Source organism: Triplophysa dalaica, chromosome 2 (genome assembly GCF_015846415.1).
Source record: "Triplophysa dalaica isolate WHDGS20190420 chromosome 2, ASM1584641v1, whole genome shotgun sequence".
Taxonomy (NCBI): domain Eukaryota; kingdom Metazoa; phylum Chordata; class Actinopteri; order Cypriniformes; family Nemacheilidae; genus Triplophysa; species Triplophysa dalaica.
This window is the reverse complement of record NC_079543.1, coordinates 20645989-20670650: the sequence shown is the minus strand read 5'-3', so window position 1 is coordinate 20670650 and position 24662 is coordinate 20645989. Positions and strand designations below refer to the sequence as shown.

General features: G+C 37.8%; 2 protein-coding genes and 1 pseudogene across 2 annotated transcripts; 2 read left to right on the top strand and 1 right to left on the bottom strand.

Annotated features, from left to right (window-relative positions):
• Positions 1 to 1973: 1973 nt before the first annotated feature.
• Positions 1974 to 4076, top strand: LOC130407206 (high-affinity choline transporter 1-like; annotated as a pseudogene).
• A 2340-nt stretch (positions 4077 to 6416) lies between these two features.
• slc25a51a (solute carrier family 25 member 51a) lies at positions 6417 to 13387 on the top strand. Its single transcript, XM_056762602.1, has 2 exons — positions 6417 to 6548; positions 8295 to 13387. Exon 2 carries the CDS (start codon positions 8376 to 8378, stop codon positions 9270 to 9272), a length of 897 nt encoding a protein of 298 aa, XP_056618580.1. The 5' UTR covers positions 6417 to 6548; positions 8295 to 8375; the 3' UTR covers positions 9273 to 13387.
• Positions 13388 to 15537: 2150 nt separating this feature from the next.
• Positions 15538 to 18886, bottom strand: zgc:195282 (uncharacterized protein LOC100192223 homolog). Its single transcript, XM_056733616.1, has 4 exons — positions 18766 to 18886; positions 17216 to 17310; positions 17052 to 17106; positions 15538 to 16451 (listed from the first exon to the last, which is right to left on the bottom strand). Exons 1-4 carry the CDS (start codon positions 18806 to 18808, stop codon positions 16405 to 16407), a joined length of 240 nt encoding a protein of 79 aa, XP_056589594.1. The 5' UTR covers positions 18809 to 18886; the 3' UTR covers positions 15538 to 16404.
• Positions 18887 to 24662: the final 5776 nt, after the last annotated feature.

The following is a 24662-nucleotide window of genomic DNA, read 5'->3' as shown; positions in this document are numbered from 1 at the left end:
AGTGTAAAGAAGGCTCGCTTATATACAGACGAATACAGTTTATTCATTAGTCTTGTCAGTTTTTTTCTTTGCTGCTTGGATGTTTTGCTCTTGCAGCAGATGCCGCTAAAATAAAACTTTTGAGATTGCAGAAGAGCAGTTGTAGTTTCAATGTCAAAAAGATGATAATAAACAAGCTGTTTGTACATTTTTGTATATCACGTCTGTAATAGGTTTAAATTTGAAGATCATTTTAGATGAATAACTATGAATATCTATGGGAGTTGACAGAATTTAATATAACTATATTCTGTGAAATACTTGAAAAAAACTATGAACAAGGATTTGATATCCTTTGTGAGTTCCAGAGTTAAATTCAATATGTAAAATGTAATTTTTTTTATTCAAATGTATGTTTAAATTGTATACTACATAAATGGCATGTATATTATAGCATAACATAGTGGATTAACATAGCGAATAAGAATAACATAAAGCATAAAATAGCCTACTAAGAATAATAATCCTTAGAAACTTTCAGAGGATTGTACATTTGATGTTAGATATTTGGAATAATGCTTATAACCAAACAGTTCTTGGACCCTGTTTGACTACCAGGAAAATAACCCTACTTTTTTGAAGACAAAAGAAGATTTTTTTAAGAATGTAGGAGTTCTGGGGCACTTTTGACTACCATTGTATTTTTTCCTACTTCACATTCGTCCAAATATATTTCTCTGTGTCAAACCAAATAAATAAATGTATACAGGTTTGGAACAAGAGTGAGTAATTCATGACAGAATTTTCATTTTTGGGTGAACTATCCCTTTAAAGGGTTCCAAAAACCACCTCTTGTTTACGACCGATACTGTGTAAAATATGTTGCACAGTGGGGAACTGAGTAATTAGTCACAACCTATGACCTATCTGGATTCTCATTGGCTGTCATCAAAGCTCACATGTTGCAGTAACTTTAAGCCCTACAGGCCTTGTGCAGAATGCATAACAAAATACCTAAAGTGTCATGAAACTAAAGGGTTTATAGCGTGGGGAGACAACTAGGAGCTTAAAACACTTCTAATGATGACGGCCCTGAACATTATCAACAGTAGCTGGTTATGACTCACTTCATATAGTTGACATTATTGCTTTAAGTCTATAGATGAGGCTAGATTGATTTGATGCACTGTTAAACTTTGCTGTAATTTCGCAGCAGGGTTGCAACTTACTGTAGATTTAATATACAATTAAAAATTGAAGCATCAATTTACCTAGTTTATATATTTCTCTTTTTTAAAACAAGATTAAATATCTTGGGTCACTTTTTTTGTAATGTAAATGTATCATAATTTAAGAAGTTTTAAATATTTTTAAAGAAAACAAGAGAAAAATGTTTTTTTTTCTGTTTTGCTGTGCTAATAGTCTCTTCTTGCTCATTTTGAATTTTGACCTCTCAAATGTCAAGTTGTTTTAATTTTCATTCAAGTAATTGAAAACAGTACTAATTGGAAAGTATACTTAAAAGTAGTTAAAAGTACAGTTAGTTACTGGCAAACCTGCTGCGAAACTACAGCAAAGTTTTACTGTGTGGGTTTGCTGTGGTATTGTGATGTTAGAGGTTACAAAGTTTGGAGATTAAAGACTGCTGGGATATTATACACGTATACAGTGGCAATATTGCATTGATTGTATTTTTTACTGTAAAAAGATTGTAAATCTGTTTATAATAAGATTTAATTGAATTGTCTGTATATGTCTTATCTCTGCAGCTATGTGGTTAAGTGAAAGTTTCATACTTGGCATTGCAGAAGTGACGTTTAACCCTAACATTAGATCTGTTTGGGTCTTGTTGCCAATATCTGACAAAAGATTTGATCTGTGGTTTTAAAGAAGATGCGTTTTTTATGAGCTATTGTTGCATGAATGCTGTTCACTTCTTCATGTTTCTTCTCTTTGACTTCCCTGCAGGAGGATGTTTCTTTACTTAACCCTTGATGGCTAACAAGTACAGAACCATGATGGAACCTTTCCAACTAAGGTATGGAAATCTGAGTGTTTTGCTTCTGTTACAGGTGCTGATCGCAGAAATACTGCTCGTGAGACAAACACTTGTCAACTTAGGTGAGCACACATTAGTATTCAGTACTTTACTGTACAGTAGTTTATGAATACAGCTTTTACAGTACAAATATGGAATTCACAAGAATTCACATTACAAGACTATTGAAAAAGGAAATAAATAAAAGACTAAAAGAATTAAAGTTTCTGTTTATTTTTTTGTTTTCTCACTCAAAATGACACTCAAATCAAATGTAAGTGTGAGTAGGCAGAGAGAACCATTGTGGCTCTTAGCGAAAAATTTGAAAAGGATGCAAAACCACCACCTGTGTCAGTCTGTCAAACATATATGACTCTGGGTGGTTTATTATCGTATGTGTTTATACTAAAAATCACAGTTTATAAAATCACAATTATTTTCAATAATGAAATTTTGTTAAACCGAAGTGTTACATTCTCAGTTAGGCTGAACGTTCATCTGATCAAAAATTTGCAATGATCATGTTTTTTCATATCTAAAGCTGCTTTGTTAGATTGCAAAATTGTGAAAAACTTATAAGGTAAATATAGAAATAAATTTGAATACATTTTATACTGAATACCCATCAGACAATCAGATGTTTGTTTTACTGAATTAAAAGACATAAATAAAAAATGATTGTGTTTTCAGTATACATGTGTGCCGTTCCTGTTTCATGAACTCAATAACCTCACTTACTGAGACCATTCAATCCCCCTGGGTCCACAGGATCATACCAACTAACACTGGCAAGATGAGTTCCTGACCTTGATGACTAACGCATCACATTCAAGATTTGGGGGCAGGGCTCTGATGGGTTTCAATGGATTTGCTGTTGGATGCTTAGATAAAGCAATCTCTAAAGAGCAAACCAAGAAAAAATTGTGTAGCCTTTTAAGAATGATTTTACTTGAATTTGCTTTCCACTTGAAATCTTCACCTTCATTATTCTCTTATTATTAATATGACTCATTTTATGATCACAGACATTGGGGGGTCTTGATTTACCTTCCATTCTATGAGAGGATTTTGTGTCCTACGTCATACACTCAAGCAAACGTCATGGGTCTCATTTCCTCGGCGTTCTGTGAAATACTTGCCATTCCTTCTGTATTGGTTGGTGCAGTGACATCCTGTACAGGTACGAATTATACAAATAAATAAGCTAAATCAATGTTATCTGTCAATAGAAATACAATTCCAAGTTTTAACTGAGGCCATCCTTTGTTTCATCTTTAGATATATTGTGCATGTGCATTCAGAATGGAAGCTGACAAGCTATGGTTTGCCCACCACGTACGAGCCTGGAGAAGCTGGAGCTGTACTTCGCATTGCTCTGAGCATCTCAAACCATCACACATCTCTGTCATTGGTATGGGAAAAGTGGTCGTTTCTGTCTTCTCTATTGACTTTGCTCTTATATCTTCTGCTTCTATGTTCTGCACCAGAATCTACAAGAACATAATTGGTAAGCAGGTAAAAAAATGACCAAGTGTGTTTAAAATAGGACTTTGAAAAAATGGATTAAATGCGATAATTTCTTTCTTGTTCTCACAGGCATCAGCCGAAGAAATTAAGTGTCTGTGCAAGATTGGTTTAGTAGGAACAGCTTTGACTCTCTTGGACAGCAGCATTCTTGTTTTTTGGATGTTGGCTGTTGTTTATCTTAGTTGTTCTTCATCTTTTCCCAAATATTAGCCATACTATTTTTTTAAAAGCTCAAATCAATGTGGAGCAATGAGATTTATCTCAGGGGTGGTGCTCCGTTAAATCAGTGGAGAGCCAATGATACACGTGCCACCCATTATCCTATTTCCCAGGCTGTCGAAAGGATGAGATTACCATCTACTATGTCCAATACTTCCCTTTCTATACCTTTATCATGATAATGACAGTGTTGGCCATAGTTTTAGCATCAAACTCAACGTTGCAGATGTTGGGTAATTGTGTGGTGTCCGGGAAATGTAACTTGTTTAAAATTAAAGACCAAGACCAAGGGAACAGTTGTGAAGAAAGTTAGGAAGCACAAAACATCCTCAGGCAACGAACTGACATCTGGAATTGCAGAATGATTGCCACAGGAAAGTTTTATCTTAGTGAGGAGTTGGGGCTGTCCCCGTTGCTATGTATGACACAGCTTTTTGAAGACTTTGGTTGGCCAAGGAATGTATATGTATATTGTTTTTCATGCTGTTACTGTCAATCTATTTGATGGAAAATTAACAGTGAAAATAAGTTTCTGAAAGTGCCGTTATCGTTTGATCAGATTGTGATCGTTGTGACAAAAACAAATCTCTGCCGTTGCATTCCTCCAGTTGCCAAATATATTAATGTAGTGAACTTCCTTTTACTCGTCGTGATTTTGTCAAGTGGTTGATGTCCTCAGGACAACATATTTTGTTGACCTAATGACAACATTTTTACAAATAAAACCTAAACCCACACTAGGATAAGGAGAAGAACAATGGTCTAGAAGCACCTCATCCTGGTTGAAAGATTAAACTTAAAACTAAACTTATTTCTGACATCTGATTGGTTGATTAAAATGTTGTCCCAGGGTCAACATGATGTTGTCCTAAAGATATCAACCACTTGGCAAAAACAGGAGAGCCATGGCATTTCAGCTCTTGGAGATGTTAGCGTGTCTCTAATAGGATCAATCACCTGAACGGTTTTCATTACGAAGATCTTTTCTGTAATTTGTAAGGGGAACTGCCCACATTTCTAGTCATCTAAGAATTGTGTCACTATAGGAGCAACTCTTTGCGCAAAGACTTTGCCTACAGGCCCTGTGCCTGGTTGTATAAAGCACCTTGAATTTTTCCCCTGAAGTGTGACACTTAAGGGGTGATTACCCTTTACCAAAGACAATAGGAGAATAACTTAAGGTATATTTAAGGGCACACTCAAGGGAAAATTACACTTGAGGTGCTTAGTAACGGAGCCCTGGTCTCAGGCATGCTCGTGGCAAAATGCAAACAGAAAACATCCACAATGCTATAGTTTATTGAATCATAGTGATAAGGTATTAGAAAATCAAGTCAACCACACACACGAAGAAAGATAGTAGATGTAATCTTTATTTCACAAAATTAGGGCACATAGTTCTTTGATGGGGTGGCCAATCTAGATCCAAATTCCAGACAGCGGTCCATTTACATCCATACGGTCTCCAGACAGACACGATTGTATCATAACATTCATTAATAACCATCAGAAAGTCAAATGCTACAAGGTCACCCTTCAGAGTCTCCTAAATGGTGAGGGCCAGATATTTCATTTCATCCTACGGCCATAACAACTGATGGTTGAGAGAAGCCATCTTCTGCCTGAAATGACACATCTCATTGAGCCCCCATCTTGCCCTTGGTGAAGTTGATGGGTTATGCCTCACATTTCTTCTCCTGTTCGATGGCTTAAAATTTGCACGAGACAACAATATAGAAAACCTTAAATTAAGTAGCAAACTTCACACTCGCTTCAATTGCAGACTAGACAGCAGTGGATACGGTCTGAAAAAGCAGACTTACTCTCTTTGGTGGGAAGCGTGTTTTTCTCTTGAGTCTCAGTTTTCTTCAGCTTGGTCTTGTCAAACTGAGAAATCTCATTGATGTCTGGTTTGTCTGCCATCTTTCTACTCAAGGTTTTCAAAACAGACAAAAACACAAGGCATTTAAAAAACAAAAACACATCGATCCCTCAATAGACACTACCACACATACACTGCATTTGTTGAAGGTTGATGAACAAATCTACCCAAAAACAACTTATTTTTGTCTCACTTACTGCTAAAGAGCACCAAACAAGATACAGGAGTCAAGGACCAACTATATCTAAACTTACACTTATATAGGTGAATAAGGAACCGGGGCTTTGGCTGCTACAAACTTAATGTGGATTTGATTAACATTACAGGTGCAACTTGTTGGCTGATTTATTCTCATTGGATAATTGATCAATTAACTGACATTTAAATAATTCCCTGCATTTTATTGCCCTAAATACACTGAAAAGCTGCTTGATGCTTTGCGATTGTATTTTATGTTTTAATATTTTAATTTTGTTATACAAATGCTGAGAATTAGAATTTAAAAATGATACCTAGTCACGTGGAATTTCTCAAATTTGAAATATAAGGAATTTATGTTATTCTTCAAATAAAACTCCTAGGAAAAGACTTAGGATCGATTCATCAACGTCATGCACCGCGGATCTCAAATCAGTAAATCATCATATTAAGCATTATCAGAACACAAGCATCTGATAAAGCACAGCAGCTCTCAGATCTGTCATCCAGTTCTCGCTGTCAACCGAATCATAGCGCGAGATCCTCGTGCACATGTTGTGGTACTTAGGCACGGCGGAAGCGAATCTAACTGCGTGATGTTTGCACATCTATGAAATACAAAACATTTAGTCATCAAATGATCTATGGCTCGGGATGTATTATCATCTGTCGACTCGCAGCCCATTCCTAGAGGGTAAAACAGTGGTAATATCATTTTGGCTATTTGAAAGGGATTTGGTATTTTTAAAGCGATTGGTTTTATGGTATTGCTAAGATTCAAGATTCATTGTCTTTATTTTCTATAATAGCAGATTCACTTCTCCCTGACTCGGTGAAATAATTTTTTGGTGATTTTTAGTTTGCGTTGGCAAGATGGACTGACGAGGTGTTAAATTGATTTTATGTCATGCTTGGTCACGCCTTTACTTTGGTGACAACAGTTACCACCAAAAAAATCGTTACAAAATAAAAACCGTGTGACACCACTGTGTTTAAAAGAGATGCATGTGTCAAATCACATAATTTACAATTCACGTTATTTATTTGGATTTGGAAAAAAAGTCTAACTTTCATTAAAGGTACAGTTTGTAAGAATTTTGCTGCAAAATAAACAAAAAACACAAGGTCAGTGTTATATATTTTAGATTACTTACAATATCTCAAATGTTTCCAATTGCTTTTAAATCATGCTTCTAAACAGTGACTGGGGCTGTTCAGTCGCATGTCAATGGCGTCATATCCGCGTTACACTTTGTTACTGCCTTTAATGACGTAGCTACCGCGTGACACTCTCGTAGACAAATGCGGAAGTTTGTACCGTCGGTCCGTCTAGCATTATTGCAAATGATGTGGGTTCGTTCAAAATAACTTTTACTATGATCGATTTGAACACTTAAAACTGCACAGTGTTATCACACCATCGAATCGGACAATTACTGTAACATCTATGACTAACAATTTAGTTTTGGACCTTACATTACTCGGGTCTAATTCACTATAATGAAATGATTTCATCAAACGCAACATTTATAAAACTTTTTTACTTTACCTTTTCCGCTAACATGATTTCTCGTTCCTGTCTAATTGATGTATCAGTGGTACCATCAGCAGACAATATATCCCATCATTCCACGCCTCTACACAGCGTCATCAAGCTACGCGATTATTGTTGTTTTGATTGTGCGCCCTCTAGCGGCGATTTATACAAACTGTACCTTTAACATTAGAGCCCTTCAATTTGTGTAAAATGTAAAAATTTGGAAATGGCATGGATTCCTTAATTCTATAAAATGTAAAGATTAATTCTAAATTAGTGCTAATCGTATACAAAATGAAAGTTTTTGTTTACATAATATATGTGTGTATAATACTTATGTATAATTTATAAAAACACATGTGCATGTATAATTTTAAGAAAAAAAAATATCTATATATATATATCTATATATATATATATATATATATATATATATGTAAGATATCTATAATATAAAAATGTTTATGGTCAATTGAAGAATAAATCGTACATTTGCTGTGATGTAGCTAAATTTGGAAAACAATCTGTTAATATTTAATTGTTTTATATGATTAATATTTATTTCTATCATATAAAGTAGAGTTAGAGAGATTGATCATCATTTTTTTTACAATTTTAATCTACATTTTTGCCGTCACACCATAGGACAAATTTGGATTTTAATCTGTCAACTACCCAAATACACAGCCTTAACATATACATGTACTGTATGTGTGTGTATTTATATATAAACAATTAGTATGCACAGTACCCAGACACAGACACATATGTATAGTATGTTAACAAAAACATTTATTTTGCATACCATTAGTCGCGAATAATTGTTTACATACTAAAGTCCAGAGATCTTGAAATGAAACATGGCGTTCAAATTGTACCATTTATGTATAAATGTGATTTTCATTTCCCCTCAGCAATACATTCTAGTTGGTGCTCTTTGATGACATCACCTCTGGCCCTTACGTTCAGCCTTTGCTTGGGTGTCAAGAAGAACCATGGCCTCTGCCGACCCTTTGAAGCCCGGGTCAGAAGACCGAGAGCAGGTGCAAGTAAAAGTCCAAGGTCAGGAGTCACTGCAAAAGCAAAACCACTACTTATGCGGCTCTATGGCAGCGTTCGCCAACATTGCCATCACATTTCCAATTCATAAAGCATTGTTCCGCCAGCATCTGTTTGGGCTGCGGGTGAGGGAGGCCGTGCTTCAGCTTCAGGCCGATGGTTTGCGCACTCTGTACCGAGGTATCCTCCCGCCCTTGCTTCAGAAAAGCAGCACCATCGCGATTATGTTTGGACTCTATGAGGACTTCTTGAGGTTGCTACAGCTACATGCCCCTCATGCCCCTGAGCTGTTGACTCAGAGTGTCGCTGCGGTTTGGGCAGGAACAGCTGAAGCCATACTAACTCCCTTTGAGAGGGTCCAGACTCTATTGCAGGACCCTCGGCATCACGGGAACCTTCAGAACACAGCCCATATTTTCCGAATCTTACTGAAGCAACATGGCATTCAGGAGCTTTATCGAGGCTTGGTGCCCATTTTACTCAGGAATGGGCCCAGTAATGCGTTATTCTTTGGTTTGCGTGGACCGCTGAAGGAACTGCTTGCTGAGGCGGAGACAAATGCAGGGAATTTGGTGAATGATTTTATATGTGGGGCGATTTTGGGAGCGGGGCTCGGGGTTGTGTTTTACCCGCTGAACGTTGTTAAGTCTCATGCACAAGCGCAGATCGGAGGGGAGTTTCAGTCTTGCAGAACGGTTTTGAAGGCGGTTTTGAGAGAGAGGGACGGGAGGGTGAGCGGCCTGTTTCGGGGGGTACATTTGAATTTCCAAAGATCTGTTTTTTCATGGGGGATCATAAATGCTACATATGAACTTCTACTTAAAATGTTCTAGGTTGTAGTAAAAGTAAACAACTAAAACACATAATTATGGAATGTTTTCAACAAATTTGTATAGACTACTGATTGTATGTTTTTTTATTTTTACAGTTTCTTGCAAATTTCATCACAAAGACAGACATTCATATTGGAAAGAATATATATAAATGAAAATGATGACCAAATTTTAGGTTTTGTTTGAAATATGCCAGTTGTCCTCATATGTGACCCTGGATCACAAAGCCAGTCTTAAGTATAATCGGAACATTTTTAGTAGTTTTAGTTTAGGTCAAAATTAAAGATTCTTCTTTTATGCCAGAAATCATACGGATATTAAGTAAGGATCATGTTCCATGAAGATATTTAGTTAATTTCCTACCGTAAATTTATTAAAACTTTATTTTTGTGAGTGGATGGCCTTCTACGGTGTTATTGATCCACAACTTAAAAGGACATTTTCTAAAATATTTGATATTTTTGCACTCTCAGATGCTGTAGTTTTAAACAGTTGTATCTCTGCCGGATATAGTCCTATTCTAACAACTCATACATCACTAGGAAGCTTGTTTATTCAACTTTCAGATTATTTAAAAATCTCAATTTCGCAAAATTTACACATAAGACTGGTTTTGTCATCCTGGGTCACATATTGCTCAGTCCTATACAAAGATAGACTTTAAAACAGCGCTTTTATAAATTGCTGCATTAACTCAACATCTGATATTGAATTAATCAAAAGTTCACCAAAAAATGAAAGATCTGTCATCATTTATTTACTCGCGCTTGTCATTTCAAACCTTTATGACTTTCTTTTGAACAATACAAAAATAATTTGTATCCAAACAACAGCGGTACCCATTCACTTCTATTGTAGTCAATGGGGAATGCCATTGTTCAGGTACCAACTTTATTAAAAATATCTTATTTCGTTTTCTTCGGAAGAAAGAAAGTCATCCAGGTTTGAAATGACAAAAGGGAGAGTAAATGATGACAGACTTTTCATTTTTGGTTGAACTGTTCCTTTAAAAGTTTCACATATCACTGACCTCACCACACTCGGGGTATCTTGTGTTTTGTTCCCAGATGTGCTGTCATCTCTTAAATAGTAAAGTATGTCATCTAAGGGTGGGAAATGCCATAGTTTACAGACTGGTGGCAGTTTTATCTAGTTTAGCTGAGTTAGCTTTAGCGTCAACGCTGTAGATTCAAGTCACAAAGTGACGCCTTAAATTCTAGTCCAAGTCATGCGGAAACCAGTAAACACATGGGTCAGTTTGGTGTTTGTGGTCTCTGTAGCTTTCAAGTTGAATCCAAATCATCCCTTCTGAGCCAAAATGTTTCATGCTTTGAACCCTCTGAAGCTATAACACATTATTCAGTGGCATAAGCAATGATTTGGCCATGCTTGGTTTATGTTACTCATTGCGCTAAAAGCTTTCTGGAATCGCTTCCAAATATAGTGGGATTTTAGGACGGAAGACCACAGACTGTGAAACGCAAATTTGGAAAAGTGATAATGTGCAGTTTGGATTATATTTGACCTGTGCAAATGTAATTCTGTTCTGTTTTGTGGAATTAGGTGGAATTTAGGTGATTTTCAGCCTTCTTTGGTTTGTTACAATGTCGAACGTATGCAAACGATCAATATTTACTCTTCATGTTACCTGGACGAAAAAGGTGTTTTTTTTCTTCTTCTTAAAAGTACCACAACAAAGCAGGAAGGCAAAGATACAAAAAAATTGTTATAAAAAATGATGCTCTTTATTTTCGACACAAGTTTATCTGCCCTTACCAAAATGTCTCTTCTTGTGACCTTGGGTATAGTTTAAAGGGGCACAACCTTTTCATTCATTGACCCTGAACAGCCAACCCTGTTGTTTAGCTTGATATTGTCGAATGATAAATCCAGCCAAATATGTGAAGAGGGCTTGTAAAACAGAATTCTGTTCAGTTCGCACATCCTTTGTTTAAAGTCGCATGAGTGACCATGCAGGGCTGGACCGACCGCCGATGTGTACAGAGCTGAATAACTGGTCATTGTCCACTTCTGCTGTGTGGACAAAACTTGTTTTGTAGAAAAGGGTTTATAGTTGTTGTCATTAAAAATGGACATGTCATTAAAATATTGTAAGCAAAATACACTTACACGAGTTAAAAACACAATGTTTAAACACCTGCATGTGCTCTGAGAGATAAAAAGTTAAAGGGATAGTTTATCCAAAAACGAAAATACATACTAGTTTTAAAATACCTTCCTCAAAAGAATGCTACCCTCATCACTGTTTAGTTGAAAACAATGAAAGTGAATGGTGACTGAGGCCCAACATTAGAAATACATTTTGGGGTGAACTAGTAATTATTCATAATTACCCATTATTGTTCTGCTTATATAGTACATTCAACCAAGAAATAATCCTTTATATAATTTCATTAAGGCTTCTGTTACATATTTTATCCATAACTTTTATTTTGTGTTAGCGTTCCTGTGAACGCTAGCATCATTGTCTTCATTTCAAAGCAACCTGTAAGTAAAATTCTACACATATTCTGATAGTTCTGGCTCACTTTCAATGCATGGACAGATTTTGGCACATCGTTTACAGGAAGTTCCTTTGGTTTTGTGACCTAGTTAGCACTGATTTTGATAAAGTAGAGCAACCAATCGACCTAGATTTGCCACACAAACTATGGCTTTATTAAATGAAGGTGTGGGTATAAAAACTATTTTTGTGTGCAGAGTGATACATTTTGCAGACGGGATACGGCAGACATTTGTTAAGTGTTTCAGCGACACATGAACAGATTTTATCTGTTCACCTACAAAACTCCTGAAATACTGTTCTGTACTTTTTGAGATGTCAGTGTGACCACCCGTGAATTCATGTTTTGTTCTAACTTTAGTTCCATTGTTGTTTATGTATAATTAATGATGTTTGTATTCTTTTTTTACTCACTGTCTTTAAAATCACTGCGTTTTAATATTGTTCTAGTGTATTTCTAGCGTACAACTGTTGGGTAGTAGTTTGGTGGGTTGTTTCAAGCCAAACTACTCGGTTGTTTTAGCACATTACTGGGTCAAATATAAACCGTTATGGGATCATTTAACCCACTGACTGGATTTGTCTATTTTTGAACGCTGGGTTGGTAGTAACTCTACATCATTAGATGCCTTGTATTGGCAGGCTTAACTTTTTCGCTCTGCTTTAATGTAAGTCTTTGTAATATGGTATGTGAAGTGTTTATAAATGTGACATGTTGTTTGCACTACACATTTAGCCATGTGTTAATTATTGTGTATTATAGTTACATAAATAAACGTGTGGGTAAAACAAAAGAAAAGCCATTATAACTTAAATTGACCTTTACTTGAATCTAATGACCTAATGGTTATTCTATACTTTTTGACCCAAAGTCATTGCAATACTAGTTTAAATTAGGATATCTTCCAATGTAACTTTTACAAGAGTAAGCCAGTTTTATTGGCACCTTAGTTCTGTAAGGACTTCAAATCATTCTTGTTTTAATCGTTTATTGATGAGACATTGTGTGTTCCCGCCTCAAAAGACATTTTGTTCATGTGTTATTGAAAACACAAGGCCTACACATTGCTTAACTGCTATCTCAGTGCATATTAATAATGTCATATTCAGTGATTGCAAGTGATTTCTCTCTTTTTTATATGCACTATGCAGTAAGCACTTGCATTTCCTTTCAAAGGTAGCCGTTGTTTCCATTAATGTGAACTAAAGAACATCATCCAACAGGGGGCGACCATATCAAGATTAAACCACCTGAAAAGCTCTTCAATGGTCCGGAAAGTGTTTTAAATCTTACCTAAATGTTATTCTTTGCCACACAGCTTGCTGGCATTCGAGCTAATTGTTGTTGTAAGCACTTACAGGAAAACATATATATAAACTATAATGGCAACACCTGCCTGTTACCTGCTCTATTATGTCCAGCAATTCATTTTGCTTACATATACTGCAGAGAGAGATTGACTAATATCAGTTATCTGCACAAATCTATACAGATTATAGCTACAGTTGTTGTTGTTATTGTTATTTATTAATTTGCTTGTTATGCTGTTTTAATTCTTACAAGTTCAAATAATATATTTGCAATATAAGGTTATTGTGGTCAAACAAATACAGGTTAACAATGTTATTGTGATATCTAATAAAATGAATCTATAATTTTGTTTAGTAATATTATTGTGATACCTAATGAAATTCACCTTTAATCTAAATGAAATTAATCACATTTTTTTATTTTGTGTTTCTCTTTTTAAGCAATAAATCACATAAAAACAATGTTGCTACAGAAAGAAGGCAATTTAATTCGGTTTTATGCAGAACATTTTCATACACTTTTTTCATTATTTTTGTTAACTTTATGAACAATGTTTATTCATATTATTTATTTTCAAAACAATTACTTTTACAATTACACATAATAGTATTGCCATATTTTCTATACCTTGACAATTATTTATTCTTCAAGCAAACTCAACTATTATATATAATATACATCAACTATTATATTTCTGAAGCTATACGTTATAGAATATCTACTGCAGTTTACAAAACGAAGTCACACTAACACACTTTCTTTACACATTGCCAGTTATGTTATAATCTCTTCACACATGGACCTACACTCCATTTCATCCCAGTATCACCATATACATATCAATGAGATTTTCATATCAAACAAAATCATGCACATGCTGACATTGTGCAGCTGAAAGTACCCACAAGCCTCTGTGTTTGATGATTTCACGAGGCATTGTTTGAAGTGCACAGTTTGTACTGTGGTGTGGCGAGCTGCTGTGTCTGCGGGGATGAATGGACTGCTTCATCGCCCCTTTGATAGCATTAGCCATTAGCTCAGCCTTTGATTAGAACAATGACATTAGCCTCCCACATCTACGTTGTCACAGATATGAGTGGGTGCGTGCGAGACCTCCAGAACAGGCGCACAGAGGTATTTGCACGTCTCATGATGCGTTTCGGGGTGCTTATTATTGCATGCTTAAAGGCCAGACATTAAAAGTACAATAATGAAAGCCGAATCTGTTAACAGCACACGAGAACAATGAGAAAGGCATGCATTAATATTCGCCTGTGCCATTAATTGTGTCTTTGAGACGGGTGACCCCCCCTTCTGCGGGATGAGGGTGTGGTGGACATCTAACAGCCTCCGCATCTCAGCGGTGCATGGGAATGAAGGGATCTCACTCGTTTTTGATCAATCAGAGTGTGTCTTCCGTCCCTTTTTGATATCTCCACCCCTTCCCTCTTTCTCTCCCTATTGATGGATTTGCGGTGTAGTTAAAACACATGCAAATGAGACAGCTGGCATCACACCAACCATGTGACCTGTCAAGGTGGGGGTGGGTTCAAAGACAGGCTGCAGCAGGGAACCCACCACACACCCTCCTTCAGTAGCTCCTATAGGAATAATCCCACCACCCTCTCTATGGCAACCTTTGATTTGATTTTTGGTTTCATTTCTCATTCCATCCTTTAGTTTAAAACTAAACAAAGCATTAATTGGTAACGGATTGTACAAAATCCTCACCTTGAATGAAGTCATCTCTGCAACATATGTTTGCATGCATTAAGCTAACCGACCGTATGCACACGGGCATTAGAGCAGAAGCATTCATACATACATGCACATGCACAAACACGTTCCGCTCTTCTGGCGCGTGCGTATGTAAGAGTTTGACAGGTCCAACAGCAGGTATCCAGCAGTGGGTCTGCTACAGAACGGCTGCCAGCTTACACACGCACACACAGATACATTCCAGCAGACGGCCCTGGCCTTGTGAAGACAACCTTTTGCCAGGGTTCTCTCTCTCGCTGCTGTTCCATATGATGAGTGTTTCTCTAAATCATGGCAGCCAACCCATGTTTACTATATTTATAGTGTGAACGTGTGAAAGTAATGTTGTGTGCATGCTTATGAAGTGGAATAGGTAAAGGCCAAGAAACTCGCTCACATTGAAAATGAATAAGGGAACTTACAGACCTCAGTCACATTATTAGGTACACCATGCTGGATGGCCTTTTACATTCAGAACAGCTGTAATTCTTAATTTGACAAGGTGCTGGCAACATTCCTTTAAAAATGTTGGTCTATATTTACACAAAAGTATTACATGGTTGCTATCCATAAAGGTGGACAATAAACAATTTTTCGAATGAGACACTGCAGTGGGTTATGGAAAAATATGTGACTTTCAGATAAAAAGAATTTGTTCAATAATAAGGACCGTAGTTGTAAAATGTATTTTTATTTTTATAGAGATTTGAGGATAAGAGACCATTATTCTTCTGATTGAATGAGTTGACAATTCATTGGCTGGAAGATTTCTGAATGAAATGAGTGACACTTTTTACTATATAACTAATAAAAAAGATAAAATCTTAAATCAAATACATATTCTTCTTGAACATACAATAATGATAAAGCCAACACTTGCGCGCCGTGAGGTTTGGGACACGGCGTCTGCTCCTAATTAAAAAGACACAATACCTAATTATCGTCCTTTTTGCTTTGTAGATGGATTTGCTTCCTTATGAGAGGGATTCTTTGTTTAAAGGCCCTGATCTTCAAAATTCAAGTACAAGAACAAACAATACAGTGCACAAAATATCATCAATTAATTAATGGTATACATATTTTTGACTTTTTATTAATAAAACAAAAACACATTATGTACCTAAGGACCACCTGCTTAAACCTACAAAAAAAATGTTACCTATATCAATAAAATTTTTACCTTTTCCATTTTGAAGGACAGAAAAATGGTGAACCCTGAAGATGTAACTTTAGTTAAAAAATGAATCAACCTAATAAGTGGCTTTACTCTGAAAGCATGACAGGAATATAATACAAGTACAATAAACTCATGAACAGCTCAGGTCCTTGAGAGAACGCCAAAGCACATGGCTGTTGATTGGTAGGAAGGTTCGGACAAATACAAACAGAAAAGAAAATTAATGAAGAATGGAATTGTGTTTTCGAGAGGAGGGCATTGGTTACTATACTATATGTATTTACAGACATTATATGAGGATGGTTATGTTGCTGTTTGTAGATCAAGCTGTGGTGTGATTTTTAAGATGGTCCGACTTCTCTTAAGAAGCAGCTGTGTTAAATGTCCGAGGAACAGGCATTCGACTACCTGCACAGAGAAAAATAGCCATGTTGATATGAAACTTTAATCACAGTAAAACATATCCATCTTCTTTGAACAATTCACACTTAAAATATTAGTGTGCGAACCTATTCATTTATTTCATTTTATCAAAAAATGTTTTTAAAATGGATTACTTGGGCCAAAAAATAAATACAAAGCAGTCCAGCATATAGTTCCAACAGAGAACCGTTGGTCCCCATCCACTTGCATTGGTTTTGCGTCCAACCATACCATCAAAGTCAGTGGAGACCAAGGGTTTTTGGCCACCAAATTTTTCAAACTATCTTCTTTTGTGTTTGACAGAAGAAAACAATGACAAGAGAGTGAGTAAATTATGGCAGAATGTTCATTTTGAAGGTGAACTATTCCTTCAATGTATTTTGCATGGTTTTATCATCACCATAATTCCCACAGGTGGCATTGTGTTATTTCATGGTTTTCATGACATGAGTCATGAGTTTACTAACATTCTAAAATGTGGAAAACTGTAAATGAACAGTCCAGTGAGTAAGGGTTTTCAAACTTTTGGAAGATACTGTATTTATATATGCATGTAATATGTTACATTTTGTCAAAGGCACTCACCTCTGGGTCCAAAATTCCTCATGTAGCAGTTAGTGCAGTATGGCTTCTCATCGTGCTACACAAAGTTAAAAAAGCAGTAAGAATCTGAATGTAAGAATCTGAATGTAAGAATCTGAATGAAGACTCCAGTGTATGTTAGGGTACCATATGTATGACAACATTACCTCTGCGTGCTGGCCTGGTGTAAGCTGTCTTTTACACTTGTGACACTTCAAACACAACGGGTGATAATCCCGTCCTAATGACCTCTTCTTTTCACCTGCGTGGATCGAGGGTCAAAGGTTAAGCCATCAACCAAGTGTGTGGACTGAGAATTAAGTTAGTTTAGTAAAGTATGTGACAGACGTTAAGGGACATGTGTAGGCTGGTTAGTGTATGAGGGATTTAAAGGGATACTTCACCCCAAAATTTAAATTCTTTCATCATTTACTCACCGTCGAGTTGTTCCAAATGTGTATACATTTCTTTGTTCTGATGAGCACAGAGAAATATATTTGGAAGAATGCTTATAACCAGACAGATTCTTCCCCCCATTGAACCTCCCAAAGTAGGAAGAATTAATTTTACATTTGACTTTTTTATGTTCTGTTGAACACAAAAGAAGACATTTTGAAGAATGTAGGACAGCAAACAGTTCTGGGGCACTTTTGACTACCATTGTTTTTTCCTACTATGGTAGTCAATTGGGAACAAAACCTGTTTGGTCATAAGCATTCTACCAAATACCTTTGTCTGTGTTCATCAGAACAAAGACATTTATACAGATTTGGAACACCTTGATGGTGAGTAAATGATGACTGAATTTTCTTTTTTGGGTGAAATATCCCTTTAAAAGTGCAACAGTAAAATTGCATTGAATTGAGCTTTCCCATTGGCCACAATTTGAGCTTGCCTGTGGGTTTTGCAAATATTTGACGAATGAAAACTATTTAAAAAAGCTTATACATTATGATGTGTCCCCAATATCGATGATATGTAAAAGATGAATCTGAACTTTGTTCAGAACTTCCATCTTATCACAAACTCTGGTCTCCATCTTAGATTGGATTCACATTCCCGAGTCATTCATGTCAGTCCTCCTACAGAAACCCTGACCTTAACATTGGACACGAAACCACAAGGATCAGAAATCCAACCATCTTGGGTCTGCCTTCCTCTTCCTGGCAGAATGAACACCTGGCCTCCAGTCCAACTCAATAACTGAGAGAGCTTTTCTCCCCCAGGTGTTCATGCTGAAAGCTGACTGGCATCTGCAGAGCTTTTCTACTAGGATTTGGCTTCATTAACTGCTCTTTCTTCAAGTGTCCACAGCTTTTGCATATGCTCTTTCTCGCTCCCTCTCTCTCTCTCTCTCTCTCTCTCTCTCTCTATGCCTTTTCCACTTCCTGCCACAAGCAGTCACTTCCTGTGATCGTGTGACTGTGTTGATGGCGGTTGCAGTGTACAGACTAAGCAATTTTACGCAAGCACATACAGACATGGAAGTTAAGAACAATCAACTACTACACAACACAGAACATTTTGTGTAAATATCTCAACAGTTAGCTAAAACAGACACAAGCAAGTCAAACCGACAGATTATGATGTGCTACCAAATACGATAAACACGTAACGTACAACAACACACAGGTAGAGCGATTTCAAGCTTCTTAGAGTTGAAGACTCAATAATATCTCATAAAGTTTTGAGGACGTAACCCTCCAACCCCACTCACCAAAATAAACAGGCTTCCCACATATAGGACAGAAGCTCACCATGGCTAAGATGCGCGAGATGTTTGAGACGAGATGCGAGATGAGGAAATGTGCAGACAAGAATGTGACAGACTGAGAAGAGCAAAGGATGTGGCAAGAGATGCAGGGACAGGAAGTAAGAGATGATTTCAAACGTAAATACTGACAGCGAGTCACATGAAAGAAAGGAGGAAAATGCTGTGAGCACCGTGATATGACAAGTACGTCATTGCGGGGTGAGACAGGGTTAGCTGAAGTCATTCTTGCTTTTTAAGGAGACTTCACTCTCCTGCTGTGGTCCGTCGCTGCGGTTAGAAATCAAAGATGATATCAAGGGCCGGTGAGGTTATGATACTTGTCTCGCTCAGTAAGGAAAGGAAACAGAGTGGGTTGTTGTGTGCCTGTCGTGAGTCAAATGAAACAGAAAGAGTTTGAGATGGACAGAGAAACACAGATGTCAACCTCTCAGGTTTCACGGGGTTGTCATGGTCGCCGCTTCTCAGCCTGGCGATCCCTATTTCATCCTCGCCAACAGATTAAAAAGCTCCAGTGGGGGAGTACTGGGAATTTAGGAGAAACCCAAACTGCTGCCACATACACACACACAGGCAGGGCGATGACATCACGAAAGCCGCTGGATTGGATGGACGAGAAAGAGGATAATAGTGTCTGTTTGTGTGTTGCGATATAAAGAATGAATAGTCGGTTTAGATGTTGTAATTCAAACCCGCCCTCGAGTTTAAAATGATGTTTTCACACACTGACCTTCCACGTTGTGTGAGCTTGAAGGGAAAATGTACTGTATACACCTCATTTGAATACAGAGGACATTGTTATGATCTGAGTGTCTGAACGGTTCAATATCAGCATGTTAGTTTTTCTATATAAAAATATGTTAGAACTCCAACATGTTGCATATGGTGTCATAACAAAAGTATACACAACAAATAAGATACAGTAAAAAACTGTTATATTCTGGCAGCTGGGGCACCGGCTATATAATTGAAGTATAGTATAATGTGCATGTTTTTCATGTTATTTTACACCCAACATGTAAATTTGCAGACCATTTTCTGTCAAATGCTGACAGTTTTACCACATTTAAAAAGTATACAACATTTCAGGGCATATTTCTGGCAACTCCAATATATCACTTGAATAGGAAATTATTTATGTAAAAAAAAAGCATAAACATTTCTGGAGAGTTAAAGGTGTCATTTCTCTGCCATTAGCACATTTTACAAATTTCACTTACAAGTTTTCATGTATATCTGACTTTCTATTTAATTCTGTTTAATAGTTGCACTCTATTTTGGTCTTTGTCAAAAATATATTTAAACATGAATGATACTGTATTGTTATTTCTCAAGTTGGGCAGGTAAGGGTCAGATGTGACTCTTTTCTCACCATTCGATCCAACTGTTGCTCAACAGTCTTGTGGGTGCCACACCAACTTCATTCACCGGAGTATAAAAAAACATTTCCCATCATCTCTAACTGGAACTTCACCAAACAGCGGAGTCAGAGCCCTGTCCACATGAATGCTTGTTCACACAGAACAGACACACATATACACACACAGTGTAGTCTACTGCCAAACTACACTGAGAGGAGCAAAACAAGGTTAGGGGAAGGGAGGGCGTCCCTTTTTTGTGCTTTTTTCATGCTGGTTTGGATTGGCTCTAAAAGGCTGGTCTAAATTCTCTGTCTTGTTGTTCAAACTGTTGAGTGATGTCTGAGTGCGAGAGCTCGAGATGAGACAGATTCAGCTTTTGTTGGGTTTAAGGTTTAAATACAAATCAGTGCATCACAAACCTTAGCAGTTTGGTTCATGGAAAATATCTGGGTGATATAACCTACGTCCAGTAGTTTTTATTGAGTGACAGGTAATAGGGTGCTAGACATTAGACACCGATGCATTTAACCCAGAGACAAAACATTCTCAGTAGTGGGTGTTCACGCAAAAGAAGAATTCTGTCATCATTTACTCACCCTCCTGTCATTTCAAACCCGTATGACTTTCTATCAACTGCAGAACACAAAAGAAGATGTTTTAAAGAAATTTGATAACCGAATAATGGCAGTACCCATTGACTTGCAATGGTTTTGTGTCTATACAATAGAAGTGAATGGGTCACCAACATTCTTCAAAATATCCTCTTTCGTGTTATGCACAAGAAGGTCATTCAGGTTTCAAAAGACAAGAGGACGAGTAAATTATAAGAAAATGTTCATGTATACACTTACATTACATGTATTTGGTTGGCAATTTTGTGCAAAAAGAGATACAATGCCTTCATATACATTTCATAATTACTTTACAATTCCTTGTTCAAGACCTTGTAATCAGCGCTTCCCCATGAATTAATAAATTAAATAGTGTAGTGGAGTAGGCGGAGCGAGACCGTGGTTCGTATCCAATAGGAGATCTGGAACATATAAGAGAACGAGCGATGAGAGAGGACCGGGCCCGAACATGTTTTATGGTTGTATGTATGTTATACTTCCGTGTTGTTGGTTTGTGATTTTTTTGTTCGCCGCCGGTCGGCCGTGAGGGGCCGCCGGCTGTTATTATTTATATTAAAACTTTATTTAAATGTCTGCCGGTTCCCGCCTCCTTCCTCTTAATGAACCTTTCTACAAATAGATTTACCATAAAATCTACATAAAAACTTGACATAACCGCCAAACTGATAAATTGACACTACTACTCCACACTGATTTTGAGGCAGAAACATACAATATCTTATCATTCTCTCCTACTATCATTTGCATATACATCTGTGTAAACCTTCCTAAACTGTGTTCCAAATTGATGCTCATGGATTAATAACAGCTGGTCATGGGTGAGGTTTATATTATTTATATATATTGTGAGAACAAGCATTAGCACTGTAAACAACCACTGAATTCTACTTAAAAACTGACTAAAGAAATTGAAATTGGTTAAAAATTTAAGTCAGTTTAACATCATTTAAATTCAAGTGATGTGTAATGCCAGATTAATTTAATTGAAAAATTTATGGCAGCTTTTGAAGCTTTAAAGTAGATTTTTTTTTTAAAAATAACTTAAATATTTAAGCAAGATGCTAAATTCACAGCGTAAGAAAGTAGTTCTACTCAGTGTGTTTTACAGGCAGAAACCTAACGTATTGTGACGGGAAGAGTGATAATACGGACACAAAAAAAGACCCCGTAGGGTGATTTATTTACAAAATTTCCAAAAAAAGAGAGAACAAGGATAATGCGTGTGCCTGTAGTGTTGTGGAACAGTCCAAAAGAGTGCTCTGGGCGTGCTGGTGATGGGAAGACTTTTGGTGAGAGAGACAATCGTCAGCTAATAGTTTCTGTGTAAAACAGAGAATTCAACACGTTTGTATATGTGGAGAGCGAGCTCAACGTTCCTTCCTTCTCTTGTGCATATAAGAGGTTGGTTTGATTGAGATCAGGTGCTGATGATTGGCCAGCGTGTAGGGTTGAATGCTATGGGTGTGTCGTTTCCATGGCGCTGCTGATCCCGTATTGGGAGACTCGCCACACTCCACCCCCAAAACGCCGTCCTGGTACGGCATGTGCATTTGTGAGTGGAGAGGAGGAAACAGAGGGGAGGGGGAGATTAGCTGACTGCAATGTCCACCCTGACCACATCCTCAACAGACCATCGACATTGCCATGAGAGGCTCCAGCCTGATGTTGTACTTTAAAGTGGAAGTCATGGAGTGCAAGGAACCAGCTGGTAACTTGGGTTGTTGGTATTTTTGGCATAGGATATCCACTCCAGCGGCGCGTGGTTTGTTATTAGGGTGAAACTTCAGCCAAGCAGGTTATATACAGGACAACTCCAGTATATCCCAGAGCCTCTTTTTCAATAGTGGCATACCTGGATTCAGCCAGGGTACCTGGATTTTATTGGTTGGCTGGGTGGGATTCTGAATCGCCTCGACTTTCTTGCGTTGCAGTTGTATGAAACCTCTACCATTGCTGAAACCTACGTACTGCGCTTCGGCTAGGCCGAGAGGACGCTTCTTTGGGTTAGCTGTGAGTCCAGCCCTCTGTAACTCCATCAGCACCCTCTGGAGCCTTACTACAAGGTCCTCCCAGGTTTCAGAGTGAATAATGAGGGTGTCTAGATGCACTGCTGCATATTCCTGGTGTGGCTGCAGAAGGATGTCCACCAGTTGGAAGGTGACAAGCGCACCATGCATCCCAAAATGTAGGACTCTGAATTGCCAGTGTCCATTCGGTGTGCTGAAGGCCTCTTTTCTCTTTCGACTCGTGGCTCAGGGGCACCTGCCAATACCCTTTTGTCATATCGTGGGTGGAGATGTAGCGGGCTGTTCCTAGCCGATGCAGGAGATCATCCACCAGGGCCATGAGATAGCTTTTGACGCTAGAGAACTTGTTCAGCTGCCAGAAATCGTTGCAGAAGCGGAGGGTGTCATCCGGCGTCAGGACCATGACCATTTTTTAAGCAGGTTGACATGACACAGCTGTTCCTCTCGGCGGAGTCCCGGTTGACGGAAGAGGTAATTGACTGGTCCAACTTTTTCACGATTGTGCATGGTCCTTTCCAAGACAACAGAAACATTAAAGTGGCCGTTAGCAGGAACACTCGATCTCAGGGTTGGAATTCTTGGGGCTGAGTGGGCCGGTCATAAAGCCGCTGGTGGTTGCACTGGACTTCGCCAAGAGGTTTTTTCACCAGTGGCATTACTCGTGTTCAATAACACTGTGCTGTGGGGCTGATCAGAGTCCATTGGTCAGTCAGGATCTCTGAGGGAATTCCTATATGGCTGAAGAGCTGGAACATCTCCTTGGCGATGGACTCGGGTGTGGCTTTTCGGAGGCCAAAATAAGGTTAGGTCACGGACAACCCGACCTCCAATAGCCAGTCTCCGAGAGTGGCTGAAATGGTGACACGGAGTGCTGTAACATTGTGCTTCACTCTTTAAGAGCTTCACTCTTTAATATGCCCGCATTCTCCATCAAATGTGACGGGTAGAGTGATGATACGGAAAAAGAAAATATGCAAGAAGGCCCGGAGGGTGATTTATTCACAATAGTTAGTGCACAGTCCAAAAAAAGAGAGAACAAGGAGAGTCTCTAGTCCAAAAGAGTGCGCCAGGGCGTGCTGGTGATGGGAAGACTTTTGGTGAGAGAGCCAATCGTCAGCCGCTAGTTTCTGTTTAAAAAAAGAAGTCAACATGTTAGTATATGTGGAGAATGAGCACAATGTTCCTTTCTTCTCTTATGCTTATAAGAGGTTGGTTTGATTGTGATCAGGTGCTGACGATCGGCTGGCGTGTAGAGTTGATTACTGTGGGTGTGTCGTTTCCATTGCGACGCTAATCCTGCATTGGGAGACTCACCACAGTATTGACATAAAAACTATGGGAAAATGTCTTGGAGTGGCAATGTAAAGTGATGGATCAGATTTCATTTCTTTTTTTTTTATGTAGGATGTAAGGGCAGGGTATTTCTATCTATTGTGTTACAAATAACTGATTCTGGACCAGTGCGATTTAAGTGAGGTGAAGGTTTGAATAATTATAGCACTCATGGGTCCCCACAACAATTTATACATTTTATTTGTTAAAAAGAGGCCTAGAGCCATATACAGTCAGGTGCACAAGAATTCTGGTTAATTTATTAAAAATAAAAACTCTGCTTCGATGCCCATATTTCCACCTCAGGGTGAGCATTACATTATAATAACTTGAATGTACAGAGTCAGCTATCCCTTAACGTATAACAAAACCGCAATGATTATTTCGTTATTTCAAAGTGTTTTCGAATGTGAGGGGGGGGCTTATCTGCTATCCCCCTTGCAAACAAAACTGACATGCATTGTTACATTTTAATGGCTCTGGCAGAAAGC